Below are 27,265 nucleotides of genomic sequence, written 5' to 3' on the forward strand. Positions count from 1 at the left end.
GGAAAGCTGTAATTGGTTTGGGGCACTTTTTAATTAAAACACAGAATTATGATGGTTATTTTTCACATTATGATTTGCATCAAGGATTTTGCTTCACTGTACATATTTCTTCCAGCAGGTTCCAGATTTATCTTAGTTTAAATGTTTATTTGATTCTGAGGCTTCCTTATCAGATTATCAGAAGGAAATCAGTGCAGTATATGCATTTCAGGAAGTTTTCTGTATGGTTTTGATTTGAAAACATCTGTCTTTTGAGTTACAAAATTAATCTCAAAGAAACGACCTATACATGTAAGATACAATTTAAATTCTTTCCCAGATATAGGCTTAGATTTTTCTGGTGTCCTGAAGTCTAATTGCATGCTTTATGAATCTAACTGTTTCTTGTGTGACTATTGATATACCACATAAATGGAATCTTAGAATTATGCCGATTAATAGATTAGAATTTTATAGAAGTGCAATATCACAAGTTACTTGAGCAATAATTAAAATCATTAGCTATAATTAACTTCACATTTCTTTTTGGTTTTCTTCCCTCAGGGAGCCTACATTGGACTCATGGCCTTTTATTACTAGCATTATTAAATTATTTGTTCTTTGATTGATTCCCTGGGAAGTCAACCCACCCTGTTAAGCAGAAATTTCTTTGGGGATAGCAAGGAGCAGAGAGCAGCAAAAGCAACCAAGCCAGCAACGTACTGTCCATAATATTCCTACCATTATTTGAAGCATGCTGCTAAGAGAGACTGCTGAGTTACTGTCCTAGTGTGGAGTTTGGTGGTTTCATGTATTGCCTGTACAACTGTTATTATTAAATAATGATAATAATAATTTCCATAGTCTCTAGACTAAGTTGAAATCCTGCTTAACAAGGAGACACACAGGGGTAGATGATTATCAGCTTTAGGACCTAACTAACACTTGCTGACTTCAAGTTTTCATCACATCTTTTACACTATTTTGCCACGTTTTGGGAAGTGCTCTGGTTTTAAAGAGGCAAACATAGAAATGAATACTAGCAAATCAGAGGGTAGTTTTTAATCCAGAGGCATCTACAGATGCTGTCAGGGATGCTAAAGGTGTGGCTAGAATCCTGTGTGCATTCAAAATGGGCTTTAAAAATAATGTTAACATATCCAAAAATGCAGGCATTGGGAGAAGGATGAGTAATTCAAAGTATGTGTTTCCATTTCTTCTCTTCTCCCTGAACAGACTTTTTACTCCCTGACTTCCACAGAAGGTAAGTACTACTGTTTCCACTCTTCCAGTAACAAAAATCAGTGGAATTAAAGTCAGTACTCCTAAGAAGGGTAAATATTAACTTTCCATCTTTTCCAGGAGCTATTAAATCTTATGCTATGAGCCTTATTAAATTACTGTGCAAAATGTTATTTTTGTTAGGCATGTAACCCATGAAGTATGAAGATTTTTTGCATAAATATATCTGAGGATTACCCTGGATTCAGAAGGTCCAGTACTGCTCAGGAGGTAGGAAGCTCAATTTTTATTTTCATTGCTACTATATGACATGCTATGTCTGAGAATATGTACTGTGAAATCAAAAGGCACATGTATAAAACATGACAAAAACCAGATCATTCAGGATTGAAATGAGATTTTACTCAATGAAGGCAAGAAATTAAAGGTTTAGAAAATAAGATTTAATAGGCAAGCAAACATTTCAATCAATGTCAAAATATTCCTCTTTGTATATACAGAGTGAGAAAATTCACATATATATATATCTATAAAAGAAAATAAAAATATTTCTGAAATATTTTATAAATATCTAAAATCCAAGAAGTTTAAAATCTGTACTTCCTTTTATAATGTATAACGAATTAAGTTGCACATATTTAACATTTCATAAGAGAAAGTTAATTCTTAACTCCCTATGGGTACATTTGTGATTTGGATTCCTGAACTGAATTCCTGGTCTGAAGAATTCAAGATGCAAATAAGTAGGCACGACAGTGAAAATAATAACAAAGTAAGTCAGATCAACTAAACTATGCTTGGAGTATGTAGATCAGAACAACCAGAATGAAAAAAAAGAGGCCCCTACTACTAAAAAATAATTAAAAAAACCCCTCAGAGCAGTATGTTTATTCTACTAAATAAATAGTGTTAATAGTGCTTACAGAATCAGAATAGTGTGGTAACATCTTCCCACAACAGATTTTCTCATCTATCTCTTTGTTATTAGGATGCAAATGTTTGAACACTGTCACTGATCTAGAAACAACACTAATCTTTTTTCCCCTGAAATTACTCTTTTTAAAAAAATTCTATTTAAGAAAAGCCAAAAGCAATTAGCCCAAAACAATTATTCATCTCTTTGATGATGTAAAAGGTGTTTGGCCATATTGGTGAAAATGAATTCCTTGGGATGCTGTAATCTTCATAACTTCTCCATTTAGAGTATCATCTTCAATTATTGTTATCAATCCTTCAGCAATTATTGATGGGCTGAAAAAAAAAGGTATTTCAGAGTTATGATATAATAGAAAGATGTAAATCTCAATGTAAATCTATATATCTGAAAATTAAAAAATTGGTATTTGAACAAATTTATTTTGAGGAATAGCAGAGGTGGTATGAGTGTTTCAGGAGAGATATGTATTCTCCTCAATCAGGACATACATCTAAAGAGGCTACTTTACAAATCATCATTTGTTTGCTCTAGTTTCTGATAAATGCCTGTGGACATCCATCTGCCATTGGGCTTCCTATCAAACTTTTCTCTGTCAGGGAAATGGACAGAAGTAATCCTCACACAATCCTCTGCAGCTCTTTGCTGTTGATTTATCCTGCTTCTGTAGCAGAGCTGACATAAAAATTAGCATAAAGGTTAATTTCACATGCAGTTTGCTGTGATCAATAGGTGCAAAATATTTTACATAAAGAAAATTATGGGTGAAACAACACAGTCATACAATTTCCTTTGTGCAGAAGCATCTTGCAAGCTAATTGTAAGAAGCTAAGAAAGTGTTAAAAAATATGACTATGCTTGCCATGTTCTCACAGTCTGTCCAAGCTGTCTGCTTTTGGCCTTTGCTGGCAAGGCTGCAATGGGCCAGGTAACTCTTTGATCTGATCCATTGTGGCTGCTGTTGTGCTCTTAATCAGTTTTGTCAGTTCATGGTCTGATTTCTATCTTGGTTCACTTGACAATTTTGTGAAAATTCTGTGCAAATTATATACCCCATATCTCACAACAAGTTTGATTAAACAAATTCATGAGGGAACAACAAAGGCTATTAAAAACTAAAAGAATGATATTAAAATTGCTAATTTGATTTGGACTTTGCTGGGAAATGCGAATGCATAAAGGGATATATCACTGTGCAAATGGTGCTCTTAAAATAGGCTTAGATCTCTGCCATTTTTTTTTCTTTCTATACAGATAACCCATTTGATAGTCTTTTATCTGAGGCAGTATTTCCATTTTGTTTAATTTTGCTGAAAGTGTGTCCTTGTTCTTCATCAACGAAGTGCAAAACCCCCATTGTATCTGACTTGACTTACTCCATCACGCCATAGAACTGCATCATATTTTTTATCTCATCCTTGTATGAATAGTATTGTCCCATATTCTCTTCTTTATCTATTGACTGAAGAATTGGTGTGTTGACAAATCCTGGACAAATTGTGTTCAGTCTCACACCGTAGTTTTCCATGTTAGCAGCTAACTAGAAAAGAGAAAGGGGTAGCAGGCGTTTGTCATCAACATTTTCAGGCAGTATTGTGTAAGCAAATTTTCAAAGAATTAGATTTACCACAAAGTTCTTTTCAGCCGTGCTAGGTAAGGAGATTGTGTTACTACTGATTGTTTTAACAACTAAGTTTGAAGCACGTTTTCTCTAGTAATCATACTAGATTACTGGGAAAAAAATGCATTTCTTTTGTCAGGAGAATAATTTTATGAGAAATCAGAAATCTTCCCATGAAGCTGTTTTTTTTTCTAATACTTTTTGTTCTTAGTGCTCTTTAGCATGTCATTGACAATGTTCTAGGGTGATGATATAACTCTTCTGAGCAAAAACAAGAAAGGTTTTCCCAAATGTATGCTCTGGATCTTATAGGAGCTTTTTTATTAAAAAGAAACTCTGAAAGAAATAAAATAATCTTTAAGATACTGTATTAAGATACCTTCCTCACATCAAAAGAAATACAGTATGTTCTCTATCCCTACAACGGTAATGCTAAACCTTTCTACTTGCTCTGTTGTCCCTGCCAAGGTATGAATCTATCACTGAGCATCTCCACTGGAAAGTCCCTGAGAACTGATATTTTTCAGGAAGCAGCTCAGGAACACGATGCAAGAAAGAAGCACAAGTTGTTCTGGGAGAGGTAGGACCCCTTGTTTGTGGTTCTGCCAAAGTGTGCATGTAGCAAAGAAGTCTGATCAACATCCAGGTAGGAGTTGAATGAACTGGATGATCTGGATGATCTGGATGAGCTTTCTTAGCAGTAGCACAGAACTGATAAATTAGACATGATATATCCAAGAATAACCATAACTGTTAATCACTGTGTTCTATTTCTTTTAACATTTAATGGACTCCTTTCAGGTATAATCTAAGTCACATGTCATTTTCATAGCAGGGTAGCCTGCTCTTTTGGGGAGACAAGAAACTGAAGCCCTAGGTGTAAGGCATCAGACCTGCCCAACATCAGCCTTTCCTGGTAAATACTGTAGTTCACTATGTTTATTCTTTTTTCCCTTAGCATTCTCATGTTCCTTAAAGACAGCATTTCCTCTAATTTACTTTTGAGCTTAGATGTGACATTTATATTTCTAATCAGAAAACAAAAATGGGAAACTAGGTTTCATGTTCTTGATTTGTTAACATATTATATGCAACACTCATCCAGACTATTCTCTTTATGTTAATCTGAAAAAGGAGCTATTTATGTGGGGATGGGTGCATAAAATAGATGGATAAAGTGTAATTGATGTAATTAAATTGATAGTGCAATTTCAGGTGTTTAATTCTGAAAATAAGACTGGAAGTCTTATGTGAGCAGATTATCTTTAACATTAATCTATTAAAGTGTAAATGTATTTTCTCCCTCCAAGTTGCTTTATTACACTGCTTGTTCAATCTAACTTACACTGCTTGTTCAATCTAACTAGAAAGTTTTGGAGTTAGAGACTGAAACTTATAATATGGTCATCTTACATGCCCCACCCTGAATGTGTCATTTTTCATTTTCAGAGTATTGAGAGTCAGTAAGAATAAATAATGATGTGTTCAAGTAACATTTTTACACTTCAGTGACTATTTATCATAAAAAAAGTCATTGACCTGACTTAGAAACAAGGAAACCGAAATGACTGGGACAGGGCTCTGAAAAAATATTTTTAAAACTTGGATCAGAATTTTGCTTTTGGACTCCTCTCACTGTCCTTAAATTACTCTGCAACACCTTTCTTCCATGTTCTCCAAACCTCAAGCTGGTCATAAACACACAGATGCCATACTTAGTCCATCTTTGGATTCCCTTTGTGAAAGGAGGGAACCTCCACTGCTTCACACACTTTGTTTTCTTTCCTAAAATTAATTCCAGTTGTATGGCTATAGAGGAGGAACATGAAAAATGTAAGCATGTTCCCCAGGAGCTGCTGACACCCTTTTGGGAAATGCATACTTACTGCTAAGGACCGTGTGAATCCAATGACACCGTGCTTTGTAGCACAGTACACAGGCTGGAAGGCAGCAGGCATGAGTCCTTTAAAATAAAAAGGTAGCTGAATGAAGATGTGGCATATTCCTATTTTATTATTATCTTAAACACATGTATAGGTCTACAGTGTAAAAAACATATGTCAGAGATGCAATAAAATGGATTAGCAGGCATTTGTAAATTATATTCCATAATCTGGAATAGACTAAGAAAAAAATAGATGAATAAAACCGTGCAGGCAAGAAAAGAGTAATAAAGAATCATAACTTTTAAAAGGAAAAGTTGCATCCATGAACTATGACTTAAAATATAAGACACAATCTGGAAGAAAACACTTAAGAATGAGATTTTTGAAGCATCTATGAATCAAGTATTTAAAGTATTTAAAGTATACTGAGGAGCAAAGTCTTTTAGGTGGGCTTTGATATATAACGTGTGAACAGGATACCTGCAGTCATTCACAGTGTGTTCAAGGAGGAAGTGTGGCAATAGGAGAAGCAAAATAAAAATTTTCTGCTAACACTGTAAACCTTTATGGTCTGAGTGGGAGAGCAAAACATTTTTATTTGTTGTAGAGAAAGAAAAGAGAACAGAGGTTTTGGAAGAAAATTAAGAATTCTGGTAAGGCTGAGTAGATGGCAAGAAGCTAGTCAAGAAGAAATGACAGACCATGAGCACATATTCATTTCTGCCTATTATGCCAGTAATCTCTAATATACAATGAAAGCTGAACTGGACCAAATAGATGCTGTGGTTCCACCTAAATATTAGGCTCTTATGAATAGCAAACTTCAGCCTGTCTGAAAGCTAGAGGATATAATGTTTTCCTGAATGTGGTATTGTAAAACAGGATAGTAATTTTAATGCCTTAATGTCTGATTCTAATGGAAATAATCCAAATTAATTTTTTTTCTTTCATACTTCAGATCTTAAGGTGATACTTTCAAGAAGGGGTATGACTTACCTCAGTGGAGATGAAGAATTCACTCTCTAGCTCTGAGTATGGATTTGGCAGAAAAATTACATGTGCCAGACTTGCATGGGCTCTTAACGCTGGGATCTGTTTTGTCTGACGGAAAGAACTTTATAAGACAGCCCAAAGCTCTAATTACCAACCTGACAGCTTTAAGGTTTTATCTTGATTTAAATGCTACCTTGATGATCTTGTGAAAGCAGCACAGTTCAATACTGGGAAATGAAGAACTTAACCTATTGTCTGGTTGTTCCTTAGCTTGGACTAATGTGTTATGCTTCTGCTTAGGAATTCACCTTATGAAATGGCTTTGTACTGTCTCCTGTGGGTTGTGATCACAAAAAATGCTTAACATTCTTCCGTTTGTTGACTTTCGATGAACCATTCCTCAGATTATTGGAAACATTGGAATATTGGCACATTAGAAATAATAAAATACTTTTTTTGAAAAAAAACCAAAATCCCGAGTACTTTTACGTGCTTCAAATAAAGGAAATTTTAATCAGACTGCAGCAAACAGAAATAAAACAGACAAAGTCTACTGGGAAACACAGAGGAAGAATTTAGAAGTAATTTTATTTTTATTTTTTAACCACTGTAAGAAAGATTACCTTTTACTTGAGAGGGAAGAGAAACAAAGTCAAGAAATAAACAAAGGAAGGGAACAGCTCACAATAATGAGGTGGAATAAGGTTCAAAGACTTTATTAAATGCCAAAGACAGCAGGAATAACTAGGCAGGAAGAGAGGAACTAGTAGCATTTTTGGGGTTCTCTCCTAATTGAAATTAATATCTTTGCTGAAGTGGAGAACCAAGAAAAAAAATCTCACTTTTGGATAAAGCATCTAAGATAGTTTTAACATTCCTCACATAAAACAATAACAGTCCTGTGTCGCTTTTGTTTCTGAGTTCAGTACTCAGAACCCCAGTGAGGGCTTTCCAGCTCTGAGCCACTTCCCCATCCCAGGAAGAGCTGGGCCTCTCTTGGTGGTGTGTCCCAGGAACCCTCCTAAAGTATTTTATGATGAGACACTGTGTCACACTGAGTCTGCTCTGCCCACATATTTATTCAACCAGTGAGCAGAGATGAGTTCCTAACATATTAGTTAGGGCATTCATTTGTTAGAAAATCTGGATTCTATTTGCTGCTGCCATGAATATTTAATTATCTCATGCACAGCAGAATGGCAGTGAAACAGATTAGAGACAATTATGCACAAAATAATGGGGAGAAGAAGAGGAGGGTGTTCAAATGGATGGTGATGGGTCAGTGTACTTCTGGAAAGTGATACATTTGGGTTTTAATCTCTCCTAGATGGGGAGGAGAGGGGTGCTGCTATGGCTAGATTTTTCTCTCTCTAGATGTTGCTGCATGGTGAATTGAAAATGACTTTGTGATGACTCAAGATGCTCTTTGGTTTAGCAAAACAAGTTCAAGCAGACCAAGAATAATCCTATGCTCCAATGCTAACTGCTCTGTTCTATTTTTCTCAGCTGCTGGCAGACTGAGAGAGACAGTTCTTGCCCTTGCTTATATTCTACTCTCCTTTTAGGTGTCAAGATCACTCTACCATTGAAGATATGGTGTCAGGTGTCTCAGTACAACTCCTTATTTGTCATGATCAAGTTTCAAAAACCACATCCTGAGAAATTAATACTGGAGGTGCAGAATTCTATCAATAAGCTTGATTTGTATCAGTAGGCTTTGCTGAAACCAGTATTTCCTTTCATTCCACTTTGATGAAATGAAAGAACTTTGATAAAAACAGAATTAAGCATCTTTCCCCTGTTATGCTCTCCCATTGAACATGTTGCCCTCAGAGATTTGAGTAAGTTTCTTCCTTTGAATAAGATTTATTAGCCTTTTTAGTTCTAAGCTGGACTTTGGACTTTCTGGTTTCCTCCCTGCATGCCCCCATGCTATCATAATAGTCTTCCTGAGTGCCAAAACAAAGGTGCAACAGAAATCCTAGCAAAAAATTCTAAGCTGTGCCAATTCTATGATTTTTTTTTTTTGATAGTGAAGTCTGAAGGGAATAGCTTCTAATTCTTGTTAACCTCATTCTGGCAGATTCTGCTGAGCATTTTACTTTTCAAAAAAGGGAGGGACCAGAAGCTCTGTCATGATGCTGAAGGCCTCAGTTGTACAGCCACTGACATTTCTGGTCCCTTGTATCCCTGTGACAGAGTCCTTGCTTGGTGTTGTAACCATTTCTTGTCATACATAGAGGATCTGGTCCTAAAAAAGCTTGTTTGCTGTGACGGGTACTTTAAGTATTTCCTGTGGCTGAAGCTTTCAAGAAAGGGAAGGCAAAGCACCTGTTTGAGGAAACTGAATGTTTGAAGTTGAGTGCAATCCAATTGATATGGCTGTGCAGCAGTGGGGTATCCAGATTCACTACACATTGAACAGCCTCTCACAAAAGTAGCATGATGCTACGCTAAAAAATTGTAACATTTTTTTAAGCCCTCTGTAAATACTCTGACTTTTTTTTTTGTCTGCTAAAATACAGACAGATACAAATTCATTTTCACATAAAACCTTCTTCAGAATACAAAAGCCATCAAAACAAAAGTGTGTGCCATACTTGAATTCCTTTTACCCTTTTGCCTTTTGCAAAAAGGGTACAGGTACCAGCCACCACAAGGTAAAAGACCATGTTAAGTTTAATAACTTAAACAGCCTCTTGAGTTAAATTTAGTTTTTTTATGCTTTCTCTGCTGCTTTTAACTATTCCATTAAATGCAATTAAAGTGTGGCTTACTACAGAAGAAATTTTAGAACATTTTATTACTTGAATTTGAAATTAGGTCTATTCCAATTCAATGATGCAAAAACCTTCAATCATTGAAAATGTTTTTTATGGAGCCAAATTTGAAGTAAAACACATTTCTCATTATCTCAGTTTAGCAGAATTAATTCTTGATACAAATGCACAAATCTAATAAAATTAAATTTTGTAGCTTTGAGACATAGTTGAGTGCCTGCTGCATGTGATCACATATTTCTGTCCCTCTTTTAAGTCCTGTCTGGGGTCAAGACTAAAGAAAGGAAGACTCACTACTGGATAGACAGGCTCTGGCTTTGATCCAGCTGAATTAAAACTTTTAAGCATCCACTTCACAGAAATAATATTGGTAGTACCATGGGTGTTTGATTCTGTCCCTAGTCCAAATCACTGGCAAAATTCTCATGGTGCTGTAATGATTAATATTAATGTAGATAATTAATGTGCAAAGGAACATTATTGAATTTCACATAAGCACTATGTACAACTCTTCTTGTTGTTCAAAAAGATATAGGAAGATTTGCTGTCTGTATCTTACAGAGAACTTGGACAGTGGGGATCAAAACCGCTCAGTTTAATGATCAACAGAAGCTAGCTCTGAGAAAACACTTGAAGGGGATGTTAAGCAAGCCAATGAAAGTTTGTCTTTCATGTATGGAATAAACTGCAGGACTTAGACCTTCAGACTGAAAAGGAGAGTTACAATCACAAAGCACAAACAGTAATAAGTAAATAAGCAATAAAAATTAGTATATGTTAGCTTTTAAAGTGTGTTTTTCCTTGCGACCTTGGAAACAATTGTTAAACACAAGCCATGTAAAACTAAACAAAGCAGAGAAAGCGTTGTTTGTCTTAACAAAGAGAACAGCCAAGTGTTTAGGTCTTAAAACCAAAGTAATTTTGTGTTCATTTGAGACGAGTAAGAAAAGGAATCAAATCACTTGCTAGCCCTACCCATTCTTAAGCACTGCTTTGGGCATTGGTGTCTCTGTGAACATGTTTAATATTTTACTTGCACTGCAACAGCAGTTTCCTTCAGGTTAATTTGGACCCCATACAATGTCCATTTCAGCCTATAGAGATAAACTTACTGGTATCAGTAGGCAACGTGTCAGGCAGTGTGAAAAATGCTGACTTAAAGGTACATGGAGTCTTTTAATAAGAGCCCCTCACCCTCTGGACATACGTTCATGTGTTAAGTCAGATCCTCAAGATCCATATGCATTTTGTCAGTAGGGTGAACTGGACTTTTTATCACAAAAGCTAAGGTCTACAGGAGAACTTAAATCTACTCAGAACATCCACATCTGTGCACAATCAGATCACTGTAGCTGGTGCTATCTTAACTGGCTTTTCATTGGTAAAACACATAGGAAATATCCTGGAATGAAATGGCTACAATTTGGTAATCCGCATAGACACAAAAAACCCCCTCTGACAATCTGAGTGTCAGACAGCATAGGTATTATTTTTCACAGGCAGTCTGACAGTAGAAAGAGAGAGCAGCTTCTCCAAACAAAAAAAAGAGAAAATGCAAGTACTACCTCACAAAATTTTTGAGGAGGGTTGTCAAGTGACTTCATTCTCCATGTACAGTTTCCCCCTCAGCTGTTCTTTTTTGCTGGGAGCCCAGTCATTGAAACATTGAGTATATCTACAGGAAATGGTGCAGAATTCTGCCTCACAATAGGACAGCATTTACAGAACCAACTGATGTAGGGTCCACAGAACTCTATTTTTATACCAATAAATTGAAATACAGTTATAGAATAGGTAAGTAGTGAGCAAAGAAAGTGCTTGTTTAAGCTTGGTGAAATAAGCTTGGTGAAATATGAGTGTTAATTTTATGACTTTTCAAGTACAGGTAGATCACAGCTGAAAGGACTTGGAACACAGAGTGGGTGTGTGAAAACTTTAATAAACTAGGTACAGTCTAGCCTTAGAGGTTCCTACATTTGTGTTCCTCTGGGGTTGAATGGAGGAATTTACATCAGGCTCAAGGTTTTAAATGCAAGACTGACAGTTTAGGAAAATTACTGATTTTTTTTCTGTTGAATTGGGTTTAAAAAAAGCAAATGGAATTTGTGGTTGTTTGACATTCCTGCTATTGCTACAATGAAAACCAGTTCAAAATATTTCTAAACAGAAAAGGGCCATAAAAAGAAGAAAAAGTAAGACTGATCAGTATGATTAATTTACTTAAGAAGAAAAGAGCAGAAATTTTTTATGCAAAAAATTTTCTCACCTGCCAAGGATGACATATTAATGATCACTCCTCCATCACCTCCATTTCCTTTTTTCATGTATTCTATGCCAAGGTAGGTTCCTCTGATCACAGATGTCTGGTATAAAGATGAAGGAATTATTGAAGATACTCAAAGATTATTTGAAACTATTCAAAATATTTTACTGAATTATTGATGTTATTCAAAATATCTATTGTGCTTCTACAAACTGGAACTTGCTTTTATTGTGGTGCTTAGAACCTGTATTGCTTTACCAGTGACCTTACTTACACTTTGAAGTTTTTAAAGTATAAATAAGAGACACAGAGACACTCCACAGTATTGCAAGTCAATAACTTCAGCAGCACAATTTCAATAGATAGAAGTAATAGCAGTTTACTTATTTATCTCAATAAGATGTAAATAAACAAAGTCAAAATATTGAAATGTGAAATAGGAGCTGTGAAGGAAATGAAACAAAGAGTAAGTAAATAATTTAACGAAGAAACACATACCTTAACTAAAAATATAAGTGGCAGATGAACTGATCTAAATCCCATTGTTTTTGTTGAGATAGCCTGTTCTACATTATTAAAAAATGCACTGACTGTATCAGAAGATAACACTAACACTCTAAACTACATTAGGCTCAAGTCAAAAGAAATTCACACTTTTTAGGATAAAGTACCATGATATAGTTCTGGTCCCAAGATATTAAAAATGTGTATTGTTTTCTGACTAAAGTTAAAGGAGTTTCACCATTTCTCTCAAATGAAAGCCCACACAGGCAAATACAGCGAAGGTAAAAAGGGTATGCTAAGAGAAGTGAGACGTTGTTAGCGTAATCTTAGCTGTGATTTTTACAAACATTTATTTTTTTTAAAAACAGAACTTCAAGGAAAAAATTTTCTGAGACCTGAATGTATCATTTTGATTCCTTAAAATCTGTTTTTGAACCCTACTGCAGTCAAAAATTCTGCTGAGATTCCTCTCACTGAGCTTCAGACTTTTAAACTGAGACGTCCAAAGACACACCAAGCCTTGGGTCACCAGCCTGCTGGGGAAATCATGAGAGGGTTTCTCCCAGAAAGTCACTTTACCTGAGAGTGAAATGAATAGTAAGAAAAAGGCAGGAGACATGGTTCCCGGTGGAAAACAATAACTTTAGAGAAATGTAAATTTCTCTAAATTTACTGCATTAGTGATGAGTTCCATAATTATTTACCAAATTTCTCCTTAAAATGGACAAATACACTGAGACACACTTTTAGTCTTTTGGAAATATCATTTCAGCTTTTAAATGAGAACTTCATTTGTAATTTATGATTGTTTAGTGCTATTTATTGACCCAAATAAATTAAGGTGTCCAAAAGGTGAAGTGTGCATGATTATTTAAATATTTTTGACCAGAGAAGGTCTGCAGAATATTGGAGAAAGAAATTTCCCTTAAGAAAACTAGAGTAAAGAATCTGTATTTGGCTAAAACCTAATAGATAGTGACTGGAAAAACTGGGGGGAAGAAAGAGAAAAGCTTTTAAAATCAGAATGTTAACTATTTTTCTGTCACTATCTAAATTCCCAAAGCAAAATTGGAATTATCTGGAGATTATATTTCATTTTCATTAGCTGATATTTTTAGACACGAATGTTACAAAATATAAAGTAGTACTTCTAATTCATTTTCAGTTATCCTTCATGCTTTTCTGGTTTTAATAGGAATCAGATTTGGAAGAGTGCATGTCTTACTTTATTAATATCACTGGTTTATTTTTTAATTAACATGAGGCTGCCCATTGACAGAGTTACAACTTGAGACCTCATTACCAAGTTTGCTTTGGAATCTTGATAATTAATCATTTTTTCTCATTTTCTATAGTTTCAGCGCTTAATGAGATATTTTTCTATAATATATTTTCAGAATATCTATTTCCTGGAATAGTGTAAAACTTCACAAAATATGAATATTTCAAAATTCTGAAATAATAGTTTAAATTTTTCTTAAAGAAAAAAATCCTTTTTTTTTTTCCTGGAAAGTCTTGTTTAAGCGATCATTTTTAAAGAATTATTTTGATTAATTTAAAAAGGATGCTGTTGAATAAATTCTTTAACAGAAATTTTCCAAAGAATTGTCTTCAATACCTTGTTGCATACCAGATTAAATCAGATTTCTTTTACACGTCCTGGAAAGTAAGAGAGTCCTTATAAAGGTTGACCTAGTGCTGTTTAATTGTCACATATAAATTTGATTTATTTAAACCAAGATTGTTAATGTACAGTAGTGTTGCTATAAGATATACTTATTCTGAACATAAACTTATTGGCACCTCAACCAAAATTAGATTTGGACTTAAGAGTGGAGTGTGTTTTTTCTAATATATATATATATATATATGTATGAAAGGATGTACAGAAGATATTTGAGGAAGAAAGGGGTTAATGATGTCTTTGGAGTGCAGGTGCAGGTCCTGTCATGCCCTGGAGCAGTGGCTCAGCCTGCTGAGCAGAAAAGGAGAATTCCACTTAAGATGATTAGAGAAAATAAATCAGTTGAAGAATGAAGTAGCTTGGGGCTCCTTGAAGGCTTTTCAATTCCTTCTAATTCAGAGATAATAGAGCTAGATGAGTCCTTGGCCAAACCACAATTATAAACCAAGAGAAAAGTGGGTAGCTTGGCTATCCACAGCTTGGCTATACTGTACTTTTCTTTTTCTCCCTCTGGAATCCATTAAGTTAGTACTTCTTCATGAGGCTGGAGGCATGTTCTCCTTTACACAAACGCATTGTGAGAGGTGGTCTTCAAGTGAAATGCAGACTTCCACCTGGATATTGCCCCTTTCGCCAGCTATAGCCTTGTACTCCTTACCTGTGATCCTTGCAAAAACCTCACTGAATGTAGCTGATCTTGGGTCAAATGACTATTTATGATGTTTGGGCTGATAAAATACAGAATTATTTTGCAGGTAAATTCTGAAGCACGTCCCCAGCATGAGAAGAACCTGCCAGCACTCTCAGCAGATGGCACTTTTATTGTGTGATGGATTTCCCATTCTCTTGAAAGAATCTACCTCTGTCCAATCCTCTCAAAATTTATGTTTTCTGAATGCAGTTTTATGGTTTCAGGTTATGATGAAAATATCTGTCATTTCCTTTCAATTAAATGAAAGAAACTAAAAATATTTTCAGACTGCAGTTCCCCAATCATATGTTTAAGCCTAATAATTCAATCACCGGTACTTAACCAATAATAATTTATATATTATCTATTAAATAAAAATTCTGAGAAAGTTAAATTTAAAATTACCTAATAAAAAAACTGTCTGACCCAGCTTAAGATGAAAATATGCTGGGAGACTTTGTACAGGAAGGCATTTTAGAGCTAAATTTTTTATAATTCCTTTGTTTACAACTGCATTTAACTCAAGGGATATTTTTCATAAATATGTCAAGAACAAAGAGTATCAAAGCAGTCAGCTTTGTAACTAAATATAAGTAAATCAAAAATTGATACAGCTGACTCTTAATTATTTTTCTTTTTTTTTTTTTTTTTAAATCCTGGCTATGGAAAACTAGTATCCTTGAAGTCAGAAAATAATCTGAATTACTGTTCTTCTAGATGTTGAAAAGCATATCTCAGCAACACTGCTGTTTATTCTCTTACCAAAATACAGTGTTTTACTACAGCGCATCATGAGGACAGGCCATTAAGGTGCGCTGGAGGTCTGAGCATGCTCTCAAGGGAGGCAATTTTACTCTTCAACTGCCAGCAGAAAATGTAGGATTCTTTTAAATAAAGTTAAAGTGGTGAGTGTGGGAATATGTAATAGCATTATGTTACATAAATTACAGATTTAAATTAGAGGAGATCAGACGTGCTGGAATATCATACAGTAATAAACCCAATATGGTATCTGACATCATGGTAAACATTGCAAAATAATTGTGCAAATACTCAAAATATTTGCAGTTGCTTTTGAAAATAAGGTGTCTGTAATCAGTAACTTATTTAATGATTTCTTAAATAGCAATTTAGTTGCCAGTGTCAAAATCAGAACTAAAACTTACAAAATCTTTGATTCTTCAAATTTCTATGTGTCCTTTGGCTGTATAGATTTTATTCTATCATTCTAAAAAAATAATCATATATTGAAATTCTGATTCTAATTAGACTCAGCATCTTCAGTAGAGTGCTAAATAATTTTTTCCACCTTTAGGAACCAATGTCAGCCAATGTGTACAATGTTTTTGTATTCCAACATTATATCTGTCAGTTTTTATACTTTGTGTTTCATTTTAGATTTATCTGTAAAAAAAAAAAAAAAAAAAAAGATGTTTTTTTGGTGATCGTGCCCAGGACATCATTAATCATCATCATTTTCAAGTGACAATTGCTTTGAAAGTAACTGAGTATACAGTGCTTTTTTTCCTACTGTTTCAGGACAGCTGTTCCAACTGACATAGTTTCTCACACCTATTTAATAAGGTTTTGCTTGCCACCACTTGTCAGATACATCTGGTGCTTCATGCTGAGAAAATACATCAGCATCTTCTGTGCTGAAGATGAGCACTATATTGATATCAAGATGATATGGTAATATGAATTCCTTTGAGAAAACAAAATAGTAATCAGTCATAACATTTTATGTAGGCTCCTGAACTAAGATATTTCAGTGCTTGGGGTACTGAATAAAAATGAAAGAGCCACTAACTTGTGGTTTCATAACGCAGGTTGGCACAGAGCTGGAATTTGACCCAAGATAATTTGCCTTTCATAGAGTGAGGTTGTAAATCAATGACTATCTATAAGGAAACATTTAAAAGTACTTTGTGAACTGTGTAAGATGAGCTTCAAAATTCTGAAACTAAAAGTGCTGCTTGTGATATCCATGGAAAATTTTAGCATTTTGATGTTGGAAAGGAGGGGGGACTAATTTTTTTAAGTAGATTTTCTAGGATATGGACAAGTTGGAGCAAGCATGCAAGTTCCTTGGCATTCCTATGTATAGGTTAGTTTGATTGCTATATGAAATTAAATTTTAAGCTCGGGTATGAATTTCCAACTCAAACTGTGGAAAACAAGAAGTCTAGAGAGGAAGAGGCAGAAAGGAGAAAGGAATACACAGCAGGATTAGATTATTTGCTACAAATGAATAGCTCTTTTACAAGGTGGGAATGAAACACTATGCTTTAGCTTTTCATGGTGCAGATTCCTTTACTCCACTCCCTCCATTTCATACACCTCCACATTCCTGAAGGACATAGGAATAGTATTCCATTTTGATAGCTGGTCTTATGTTCTTAGTTTGAAACCTTTGCTTTTCATTATACTTCAACACTGGTTACGGTAAACATACATTAAAACCATAAGCTAAAAAATCATTGACTTACTGTGCTATTAAGGTAAGTAACTATGTCCTTCCTAGAACAATATAAACAGCAAAAATAATTATACCTAGAGGCTTCTTTATGTACTTAGAGGATTGATTCTTGTGCTACTAATGTCAAGGTGTTACTTTTAATTTTTGGCCACATCTCCCCTTAGTCTTCTGACATCAAATTATGCTGAAGAATAGGCAAATAAGCCATTGAAGTTGTCAGCAAACCAGCCACCTATGCCATTTCATCTACTACAGATAGCACTGCTTGTTTTGGTTTGTTTCTGTTGCTGGCACTGAGAAATGATGCTTGCCTTTGTCACTGGTGTGGGACCTAGTGGTTATTTCCAGCTGCTTAATCCAGCTATGTGTCCAGGTTACATCACTTTGGGATGGAAGTTCAGCCCTTCTCTTTTCTCCTGGTATGCTGGGAAAGGCCAGCAAGGTGTATGATGGGCCAGAAGAAGGTTGCAGCATACTCCCATTTATAGCTGGCACAGTGGAACAGCCTTGTGATGATCATGATGCTGTGATCACAAAAATAAATTCAATTAAGCACTTCTGATGTTTGTTTAGTTACCCCTCTGTCAAAGGGTAACAAACATCACTTGGCCTTCTGAGAAACAGGTCCTTACTGATAAGCAAACAATGAATTTGCAAGGTTTGCTAGCTTCTGGAACATGTATTTCACCATGAGCCATATTGAACAGAGTCACACATAAATATACAGTGGTGCATTATCTTCTCTGTAGTTCCAATCTAAGTATTTTGATGTTGGTAGACTTCATTCTAGTAAAGGACTTTTCTAAATTCATGGAAATTTGTTACTTCTGTCACTTATGGAAATAAATCATGCAAACTCATGAAAAATGTAAAAACTTAGAATTGTTGCATATTTCTACATTTTGCCAAGTAATGTGAGACTGTCATGCATCTGAAAAAACTTTATGTGTGCATTTGAATTCTGGACTTCTACTTACTTCTGGACAACATTTAAATAATTGAATCCCATATGATTGGGGTGTTTTAATGTGCTCAGGTTCTGGCCTGAAATTTAAAGTTTTGCCAGAATGTGTTAAAACTGCAACATTATTACATAAACAGAAGATAGTTGTGATTTTGCTTTCAATTTTTTCATATTTTCACTTGGGGAATTGGTTTAAGTATATATACAAAATAAACTTTTTGTCATAATAAAACAGTAAGGTGGTCAAAACGCCACATAAAGCACTTCTAAACTTTTGAGTCAGGTAATATTTAAAATGTAAGCATAGGTGATACTAGTACAGCTACATTTAACTGTATACTGCAACCTATGTAAGTTTTCAGAAACCTCTGACATGAGCATAAAAAGAAATTCTGTGTGTAATTTGGGGGATTGTCTTTACTATAAAACGTGCTAAGCACATTGGTAATGACAAAAGACACTGTAATTATAATGGACACTCTAATTACAGTGGTTCCAGAAAGCCACATCAAAACAAGATGAAATTATTGAAGCTTCTTAGAACACTCAGTTGTGTTTAAACAGCATACATGTTCAAGGCTCGTAAAGATGTGGGTCCTTTTCTTGCTTTAGGGATTTGAAGAATAAAAAAAAGTCAGATTATAAAATTTCTGGATCCCTTAGGTAAAAATTTTATGAATGCAATAAAGACTGTCATGATGGAGGTAGGACCCTCAATAAGAATTTATGTGTTATACACTCTTATGCTATTCTGTACACAAATCTCTGTGTGTGACAGACTGCTGAAACTACACTGGTAATAGCTTTTTAAAATTGAACTCTTGTATGGTTGCCAAGCTCATTTTTTTATGCGCCATAATAACAAGAGTGTATCCTTGTATGTATCACTGGTTGAATCTTCTGATGATCAAGCTGATATCAATCAAGTAAACACTCCGAGATTTGGAGTTTTGAGGTGAGGAATAGATGGCATTGCTGGACTACTTAGGTAAAAAAAAAATAGATGTATTAATAAAATAATGAAAGGTGGATGTTTAGCACAAAATGTAGCAAAATGGTGGAAAGCATTGCAATAGAAATATCATTTTAGTAGTCACTACTCCTTCCTACACCCCTTCCCTGGCTTTATCAAGTTGTCTTTTCTTGCTCTCAGGAAACTGTAATGGACAACAGTAAGAATTGCATTTTACTCTTTTTTCCTTCCAAATTAAGTCCCACTCTTTGAACCTTCTTCTTCATGCTTTCTCAAGCAGTACTATCAGAGAACTTCCTTACACTCCTATAAAAACGTTCCTGAAGACCAACCGGTTCTGTGAACTGTTTTAGCCATAAAGAACACACCCCAGATGTGTTTGTTCTGATTTATCTTGCTCTGTATTGCTCTACTTTTGTACTTTGTACTTTAAACTGGGGCAGGGAATATTTGTTATATCAATATATAAATGAAATCACTAAGACAACGACTGGCATGAAGATTTTTTTTCCCCTTCGAAAATAAAAAAATATGTGCATGATGTGTATCACACATATGGTGGCTATAGAAGCTGTTTCTGTTCTTAGAAATAAAATAAAGAATACTTAAACTATCCTACAAGAGGGAAATGAAGACATTTTAAAAGAATGTATTTCATATATATTTTGCTCCTTTCTACAAGAAACAGAAAAATATTTTATAGAACTAACCCATAGAAGATATTACATGCCTCAGCTATTTTTTTTGTTATAATTAAAAAACCAGAAAGTACAGTAACTAGATAGAAATGCTTACGGAGGTAAGTTGACTCGGTGTTAGACAGGGAAAGAATAATCAAATCAATAGGTGAATGGAGGTATTTGGATCTTAGAGTAGCTTTGATTTAACCCACATAACTGTAATTCTACTGTGTTTGAACATTTTAGATGTTCTTTCAGTCACCACCATGTATTCATGAATTTTTTCAACATTCAACTCTGTATTAGGTCATTAGGACATTTATGGTGAACTTGCATATATAATAATGTATAAACTTCATAATATTCCCTTAGGAAAAAAAATAGGGGACTAATTTGATAGTTAAGCATGCAGGTTTCTAAAACTTGGATTGCAGATGTTCTGCTACTTGAGACCTCTTATGGTCTGCTTCTGCTCAATTACTTTTAAAAAGAAAAAAGAAAAATAGAATCATAGAATTCTTTAGATTGGAAAAGAATCTTAAAAATCATCAAATATAACTCAGCCCAGCACTGCCAAATCCACCACTAAACCATGACCCCAAGTACCACATCTATAGGCCTTTTAAATACCTGCAGGGATGGTGAGTCAGCCACTTTCCTGTGCAGCCTGTTCCAGTGCTTGAAAACCCTTTTGGTGAAGAAATCGCTCCTCATATCCAATCTAAAGCTTCCCCAGCCCTTCTGACCATTTTCTCTTGTCCTATCACTTCTAACCTGGAAGAGGAGGCTGTCCCCCACCTCCTTACAACCCTCCATTCAGATGATTGTAGAGGGTAAGAAGGCTCCTGTGAGCCTCCTTTTCTCCAGGCTAAACAACCTCATCTTCCTCAGCTGCTCCTCATAAGACTCTTCTCTGCTTTGTTGCCCTTTTCTGGGCACAATCCAGCACCTCAGTGTCTTACTTGTAGCGAGGGGCCCAAACTGAATGTGGGATTTGAGGTGCAGTCTCACCAGTGCTGACTAGAGAGAGTCAGGAGTGTGGCCCTGCTCCTGCTGGCCACACTATTGCTGACCAGACCAGGGTGCCATTGGCCTCCCTGACCACCTGGGCACGGCTGGCTCACATTCAGCTGCTGCAGACCGGCACCTCCAGGCCCTTTCCCAACGGGCATCTTCTCAGCCACTCTGCCCCGAGCCTGTGCGATGCATGGGGTTGTTGTGCCCAAAGTGCAGGACTCAGCACTTCACCTTATTGCAGCTCAGACAATTGGCCTTGGCCCATCAATCCAGCCTGTTCACATCCACAGAGCCTTTACAGAGCCTTCTGATCCCTCAGCAGATCAACCCCCCACCCAGCTTGGTGTCTTCTGCAATGCAGTACGAGGAGGTTCTCAATACTGTTTCTTTGAAGCCCTTGACATCAAAAAATTATTAAGACAACACTCTAAGTGAGGATATTTACCTTGACAGCAAGTATCACAGTCAAACATATTTCTCACATGGCCTTCAGTATTTCCAGTGATGACTAATTATCTGTACTTGCAAATTTGACAGGTGGACGGCTACCTACATTAACTTATATCCTGCATTAAAACCAGGCACAAAAGTAAAAATAAATAAGTAATCTAGAATACAGTCTTCTTTTACACTCAAGGGATCGTACTAAGAGATACTAAGATGCTCCCTATCATTGAGGATGACAAACTACTGTTACTTCACAATATTAAGTTTTCTAATGTTTAAATTTTTGGAACATTTTAAAAATTAAATAAAGAGAAAGAAATTTATGTACTTAAATCTTGATGAATATGTAAGGGATAGATACAAAGAAACCCAAGAGAAAGGTGTTATGAAACTTAATTTTTTTTCCATGTACCAATTTTCTCATTAATTTTTCTGTAACTTCTCTCAAATACAGCTTGTGCTATTTGTCCTGGAGTTGTTTTGTTCATTTGTTTTTTTGGAGGCATTAGGATTCAAAGATGGGTATCTTTGTCCTTGAAATTTTTGACAAAAACACACCTAATTTTCATATTCTGAGCTTTCTTGTTGCACAAAAAATTTCAAATGAGAAAACTCCAAATTTTACTCTTCAAAGCTTCCTTTTGCTACTTTCTTTGCAGTAAGTATGATCATGGGGTGACTTGTTGAATCATCATTGAATTAGGATTTCACAGATGGTAAACTACAAGCTGAATTTCATTAACCTAGAAATTCTGTTAATGCTAGAAAGGTCATTCCTTGGAGCTGAGATGTCCCTAGAGGTGTACTTGAAATTAAAAACTCTTCAGCTGAGAAAAAACCCACAGATATTGTGGTTTCATCTGATGAGATACCAGATAACATCAAAGAAGTGGTAACCGTTTGAAAATTAAATTTTCCAGGCTTGTTGAATGTACTGGATTTTAGGGAGTAAGTGCCCTTAAGTAGTGTGCTCCTACAAGTGATGATGGTGAAATGGCCTGTGTTAAAACTCAGATTTTATGCTGGCATGGTTGGTGAGGAAAGTGTGGAGGCCTTGGCTGAACAAATTTACTTGTAGTATCAACAAATGGCAACTCTAATGAAGGCCAGCTGAGCCTCGCAAGTAACTAAAATGTTCTAAAACATTCATATAAACAGACTGGCCTACTGTAGATGCAGGTCTACTGCCTTGAATAGTCAATTCTTACACCTATCTGGGAATCAATTGGATTTTCTAGAAAGGGAATGTTTGGTGATAGATAATGCAAGCACCTCTACACAGCGCTGTATATCTTGGTTAGACAATTTTAGGGATCCACCACACACTCAGTTATGTGGTGATTGTTTCAATAGCTGTACTTACCAATCCAATAATTAATGTTCTGTCATCTGGCAAAATCTGTACAAGCCACAGGCTGTTAACTGTATTCCAACATTAAATACTGAAATACGGAGAGGAGAAAAGAGATAATTGGAGCTTACCAAGTTAACTTGTATAGTGCTTTCCCAGTCCTTCTCATTGTTCACTCCAGCATTATTAACCACAATGTCCAGCCTTCCAAAATGTTCAATTACTTTTTTGAAAGCACCTATAGTAAGATCCAAGAGTGATGATTCTTAGAACTTTGGAAAGTAATATATAAAAATACAATGCATGCATAAAAATGAATGGTTTATTAGCCTACCAAAATGTCTTCATTATTTTCTTAAACATTAAATAAGCAACATACAATTAAATACTTTATCTAACATGGACTAACATTAGATAAATTTAGGGAAAGTGGATTAAGATAACATCGTTGCCTTTTCATTCAGTTTGATAGTGTGATAACAGGAGCTGTAAGTTCTTAGCACTTATACATTTGTAATAGGTAAGATGTTTGGCATCCCAATTATATACATTAAGCATTTATGGTTTGATTTGTAGCAGTTTGGCATATCTAGTAAAGTCAAGATTTGACACTGTCTATTTTGAATGAAAAGCAAAAGAATCAAGTGTCCAGAAAAATTTTCTTAATTCAGTCCAAATTTAACCTAAGAACACAGTTTTTATTTAATGAATAACTGACATGAATATTTCAACGACAAATAATTAATCAAGATTCTTGTTTAGATATATCTATTTATGGTTAAGTTGGTATATATCCTACTTGTCAGGTAACTTTAATAATATATTCTCAAATTGAAATCTTCCTTTTTCTCTGAGGATAAAAATAGTGACTTGTCTTCCAAAGAATTTCAAAATGAGAACTGGGAAACTTCCACAGTGACACTGTGTTTTCCCAGGTGACAGTGTTAGAAAGAGATAAAAGATGTGTATAGAAAAACATGATGATGTCATAATAAGGAGCAAGCTTCTCAAGCCTGGCTCTGCTTTGACAAGATGGATGAGATGACTTCCAGATGTTCATTCCAAACTAAGATGTTCCAGGACTGAGGATATCTTCTGACATGTATATATATAATTGCTTGTTTTCCCCTCCAAATATTGTTCCTCATCACAAAATGTTTACTATTATGTAAACCAAGACACCACCTCCCCAATATTATTTTTAAAAACATTGTTTGGTATTTGACTCAAAATCAACAGTATTTCAGGTATACAAAAATTGTGCTTGGTAGGCCTTGATGAAATTACTTCACTGAAAGGTGATCCCAGGAGCATCTTCCTTCTCTGGTCCTTAGTGCTTGGCCCTTCATGTCAATCAGTGCACAGCATCAGCTTGAAGACATCTACCTTTTCCTGCAGCAATTGCAGGAGTTTACAAAGCTTTTCCTGCACCAGCCTTTTCTTTGCCTCAACGCTTCAGGTCCATCATAATCATCATCTTGTGATCAAAACAAGAGCTGGGCAGCTGATGGAACAGGTTTTATTTGTCCAGCTGCCTTTATTGTACAGATCTTTCTAATATGCTTATTCTATACTAGAACATTGTAATATTAATAAATCTTCTGGTTTGGCCTCTCTCCCTTTTTTTCTTTTGTTAGTTGCCAATTCATTCTCTGATTTCTCAACTCTTCAGTCACTTATCTTTCCAATTCTGCATCATCAAGGGCTGAAATGAAAACCTTTAGCTTTATTAAAAGCAGAAGTGAGTATTTAACTTATTTTGAATGAGTAAAATAAATACAATTTGGTTCCTTATTTATCTTTCAAATTTTGGAAACTGGCTAATTCCCTTTTAAGCCCTCTCTAAATAACATCTTATCTAAGAAAGATGTTTCTGAAGATTCTGTTAAGAATTATAATCTTCAAAAACCACCATGGATAATAGTTATTTTGCCAATGATTTTTAAATTAAACTTACACAGACTTGACTAATTGTAGCTTTCTATTTTACATTTTGAGAAAAGACCAAATGTTTTTGCATATCTGTGTTTGGAATATTTCTGGTAAAAGTTTATCTGCCTACAGTAATCCCATCTATCACCTAACCACAAAAGGAAGAATTTTCTTGTAAATTCTTAGTGAAGTTGTCACCTATACATCAGTATAAGCTGATTTATTCTTCCCTCTTAAAACGCAGACTAGTTCTGTGTTTGCATTGCACATTAATTAGTGCTTATGGAATTATAAAAAATTAAAAGCAGATGTTTGTTTGAAATATTGAGTGGGGAAGGAAAAATTAGGAGAAGGATTCATTTTAAAGGAAAGGTAAGAAAAACAATGCAAAGTCAGCACAAACACCAATTATATGTGAGCTTCTTAAGTGTCCCTGGAAGGTAATAGTAAGTATGGTGATTTTTCAAAAGTGGGATGAGATAGGGGGGATTAGGTGAAAGGACCAGCAGAGAAAAAAGTTCAGGCAAGGCTTGAAAGTAGATTAAGCAGATGATTTCTTGCCCATAAGCCTCTTGTACTTAGAAATATTAGTTCTAGTACTGGGACTTTCTTCCTACTGTTAGGAAGGGCTAGAGTTAAAAAAAAAAGGAACTTCATTCACGCACATGATCTTTAACATAAAGTACAGGACTTGATTCCTCTGATGAAACCTTTAAAACCTTTAAACCCTAAATGTGAAATTAATCTAAATTTGTGAAGTAGTAGCTTACAATTGCAAGTGGAAAAATATGAAAATAAAACAACACCAAAACCAGGTCAGAATTCCCAAAGGATTGTGAGACATGATTGCAAATTTAGAGTAAGAAACCTGCAGCAGGATTAATGCAATGATCAGAGAGACTTTAGCAGCAGCAGCCGCCTGTTCTTGCTTTTTTCTTTGCAGGAGCCACTTCCAATTTCATTCTGATTACTTTTTCCCTACTAACTTGGTTCCAAAAACTCGCTTGCTGACCTGTCCTACTCACTCCAGCTCCCGGTTCACACCCTGTTGGTCCTGCACTCGCCTGGCACTAAAGAAAGGAGGAGGTGTGGGAGACAAGGCACACTGAGTAACACCCACACAGCAGCACATGTTATTCCTACCCCTAGGATGCTTTTTCTTGCTCCTTACTCCTCCCACTTGGAGAAAAAGTCAATCATCAACCTAGCTGATAAAAACTTTGCTGATTACAGCAGATCCCAGATTTAAAGTACAGCATCTTTCTTACAAATAGGCAATGTAAAGCTATACAATTAGGAATAATCATGCTCTCTTGTAACAGTGGACAGTACAGCTGAATTCTGGAATAGCAACGATGTTTTCTGAAACGGCTATGCTCAATGGTCACTGTTGAGAAAGTGACCAGTGAAGTGTAATGAACGAAAACAGACCAAAACTGTTCACATCTAGTATGGCAGAAATGAATCTGGGGAAAGGGCACTGTCAAAAGAGATGTCAAAATCTGAATCTGAGTCACTACCTATGAATGTACCATTTAATAATGAAACTTTGATGAAGTGATGTGCCTGTTATGAAATATTGTGAAGGTACATCAATGTTATATGATACTCAGTGGGGAACACTGTTTATCCACTAAGTGAAAACAGAGATGCAAATCATTCATGAGGGAGCTGCTTCTATTCCGTGCATCTGCAAAATGTCTGTGAAATGTTATCACCCTATAGTTAACCCCATGATGAAGTAGCGTGCCAGTTTTTGCCAGCTCTTCTTTCAGCTGTGGCAGCACACAATGAAAGTAAATGCACTGCATGTAAAGAGCACGGCAACCCAGCACAGAATTTATTACTCCTGTGACGAGGGAATGCAGCTTGGAATCTGTACTGAAACCTCATAAAAAGCAAGTCTGAGCTTTAAAGTTTATATATATTACTCATAAAATAGCAATTATCTTCTGCAGAGCCTTTCATGCAAAAATATCACCCACAATACTCAATGGAATTAACTTCTTTGGCTTTGTTGTGCCAAGGAACAAAGGGAAATTATGGTAGTAATGCTGGTAGCAATATTTCCCATCTGCAGGTTCAGGAACAAATCGTTTTTGGGTCAGTGCCAGCCGCGATCGGGAGCAGGCTGTCCCGCAGAGCTCCCTCTCCGCGGAGCGCTTACGGGGCTGCAGCCCGGGCGCGGCGCTCACCTCCTACCTTTCAGCTGCTCCTGGTCCGTCACGTCGCACTGGATGAACAGCGTCCTCTGCGCTTCGAACTGCTCGTCCAGGGCCGCCTTGCTCTCCTGTCCGGCCTCGGAGTTGCGGTCCAGCAGGGCTACCTAAGCGGGGCGGGAGAAAAATGAGCGGCTGGCGGGAGGGCGGATGGACGGACGGACGGACAGGTCGCCCGCCGAGCCGAGCCTCGGGGGCTGCCACCACCCCCCGCCCGCTGGTGCCGGCTGCAGGCAGAGGCGAGGGAAAGGGAGGACGCGCTTCCCGGGGCTTACCTTAGCGCCCTTGCCCAGCAGCGCCTGGACGAAGGCGCGGCCGATGCCCTGCGCCCCGCCGGTGACCAGAGCCACCTTCCCATTGACGTGCATGGCCGCCGCGCTCCTGCCGCCCGCTCCGCGCCCGCCGAGCCCCAGCAGCCCAGCGCGGTGTCACCTGCCCGGCTTCCTTTCTCCCTCCTTCGTGCCCTCCCTCCTGCCCTCCCTCCTGCCCTCCCCCTGCTGCCGCCGCCGCTGCAGCCGCTCATTCCCCCCCACTCCCCACTCGTGCGACCGAGAGCCTCCCGGAGCTGCCTGGGCGGGGGGAAGCAGGGGCGGAGCGGGTCATTAAATCCTCCCGAGTGTCTGCAT

At 36.4% G+C, this 27,265-nt stretch overlaps 1 protein-coding gene and 1 long non-coding RNA gene across 3 annotated transcripts; one reads left to right on the forward strand and one right to left on the reverse strand.

The window, feature by feature from the left end:
• The first annotated feature begins 1,417 nt into the window (after positions 1-1,417).
• LOC141729169 (uncharacterized) lies at positions 1,418-4,692 on the forward strand. Its single transcript, XR_012580455.1, has 3 exons — positions 1,418-1,491; positions 4,245-4,356; positions 4,609-4,692. It is a non-coding gene; the product is annotated as an uncharacterized LOC141729169 (long non-coding RNA).
• Positions 1,643-27,122, reverse strand: HPGD (15-hydroxyprostaglandin dehydrogenase). 2 transcript variants are annotated; one of them, XM_005483812.3, is made up of 7 exons: positions 26,915-27,118; positions 26,623-26,746; positions 22,620-22,726; positions 11,702-11,798; positions 5,663-5,739; positions 3,532-3,695; positions 1,643-2,472 (listed from the first exon to the last, which is right to left on the reverse strand). In XM_005483812.3, the coding sequence occupies exons 1-7, from the start codon at positions 27,005-27,007 to the stop codon at positions 2,334-2,336; spliced, it is 801 nt and encodes a 266-aa protein (XP_005483869.1). In that variant the 5' UTR covers positions 27,008-27,118; the 3' UTR covers positions 1,643-2,333. The 2 variants fall into 2 exon arrangements, with proteins under 2 accessions (XP_005483869.1, XP_014120293.1); XM_014264818.3 differs by lacking the exons at positions 1,643-2,472; positions 5,663-5,739 and having other exon boundaries at positions 3,555-3,695; positions 26,915-27,122.
• Positions 27,123-27,265: the final 143 nt, after the last annotated feature.

The sequence above is a fragment of the Zonotrichia albicollis genome, chromosome 5, assembly GCF_047830755.1.
Source record: "Zonotrichia albicollis isolate bZonAlb1 chromosome 5, bZonAlb1.hap1, whole genome shotgun sequence".
Lineage (NCBI taxonomy): Eukaryota > Metazoa > Chordata > Aves > Passeriformes > Passerellidae > Zonotrichia > Zonotrichia albicollis.

Excerpts from the sequence above, each read along its gene's own strand:
- HPGD (XM_005483812.3), bottom strand. The coding sequence starts at position 27,007 with ATGCACGTCAATGGGAAGGTGGCTCTGGTCACCGGCGGGGCGCAGGGC. Across the intron at positions 26,747-26,914 it reads TGCTGGGCAAGGGCGCTAAG|GTAGCCCTGCTGGACCGCAA; the intron begins GTAAGCCCCGGG and ends CGCCCCGCTTAG. Across the intron at positions 3,696-5,662 it reads GATTCACACGGTCCTTAGCA|TTAGCTGCTAACATGGAAAA; the intron begins GTAAGTATGCAT and ends TCTCTTTTCTAG.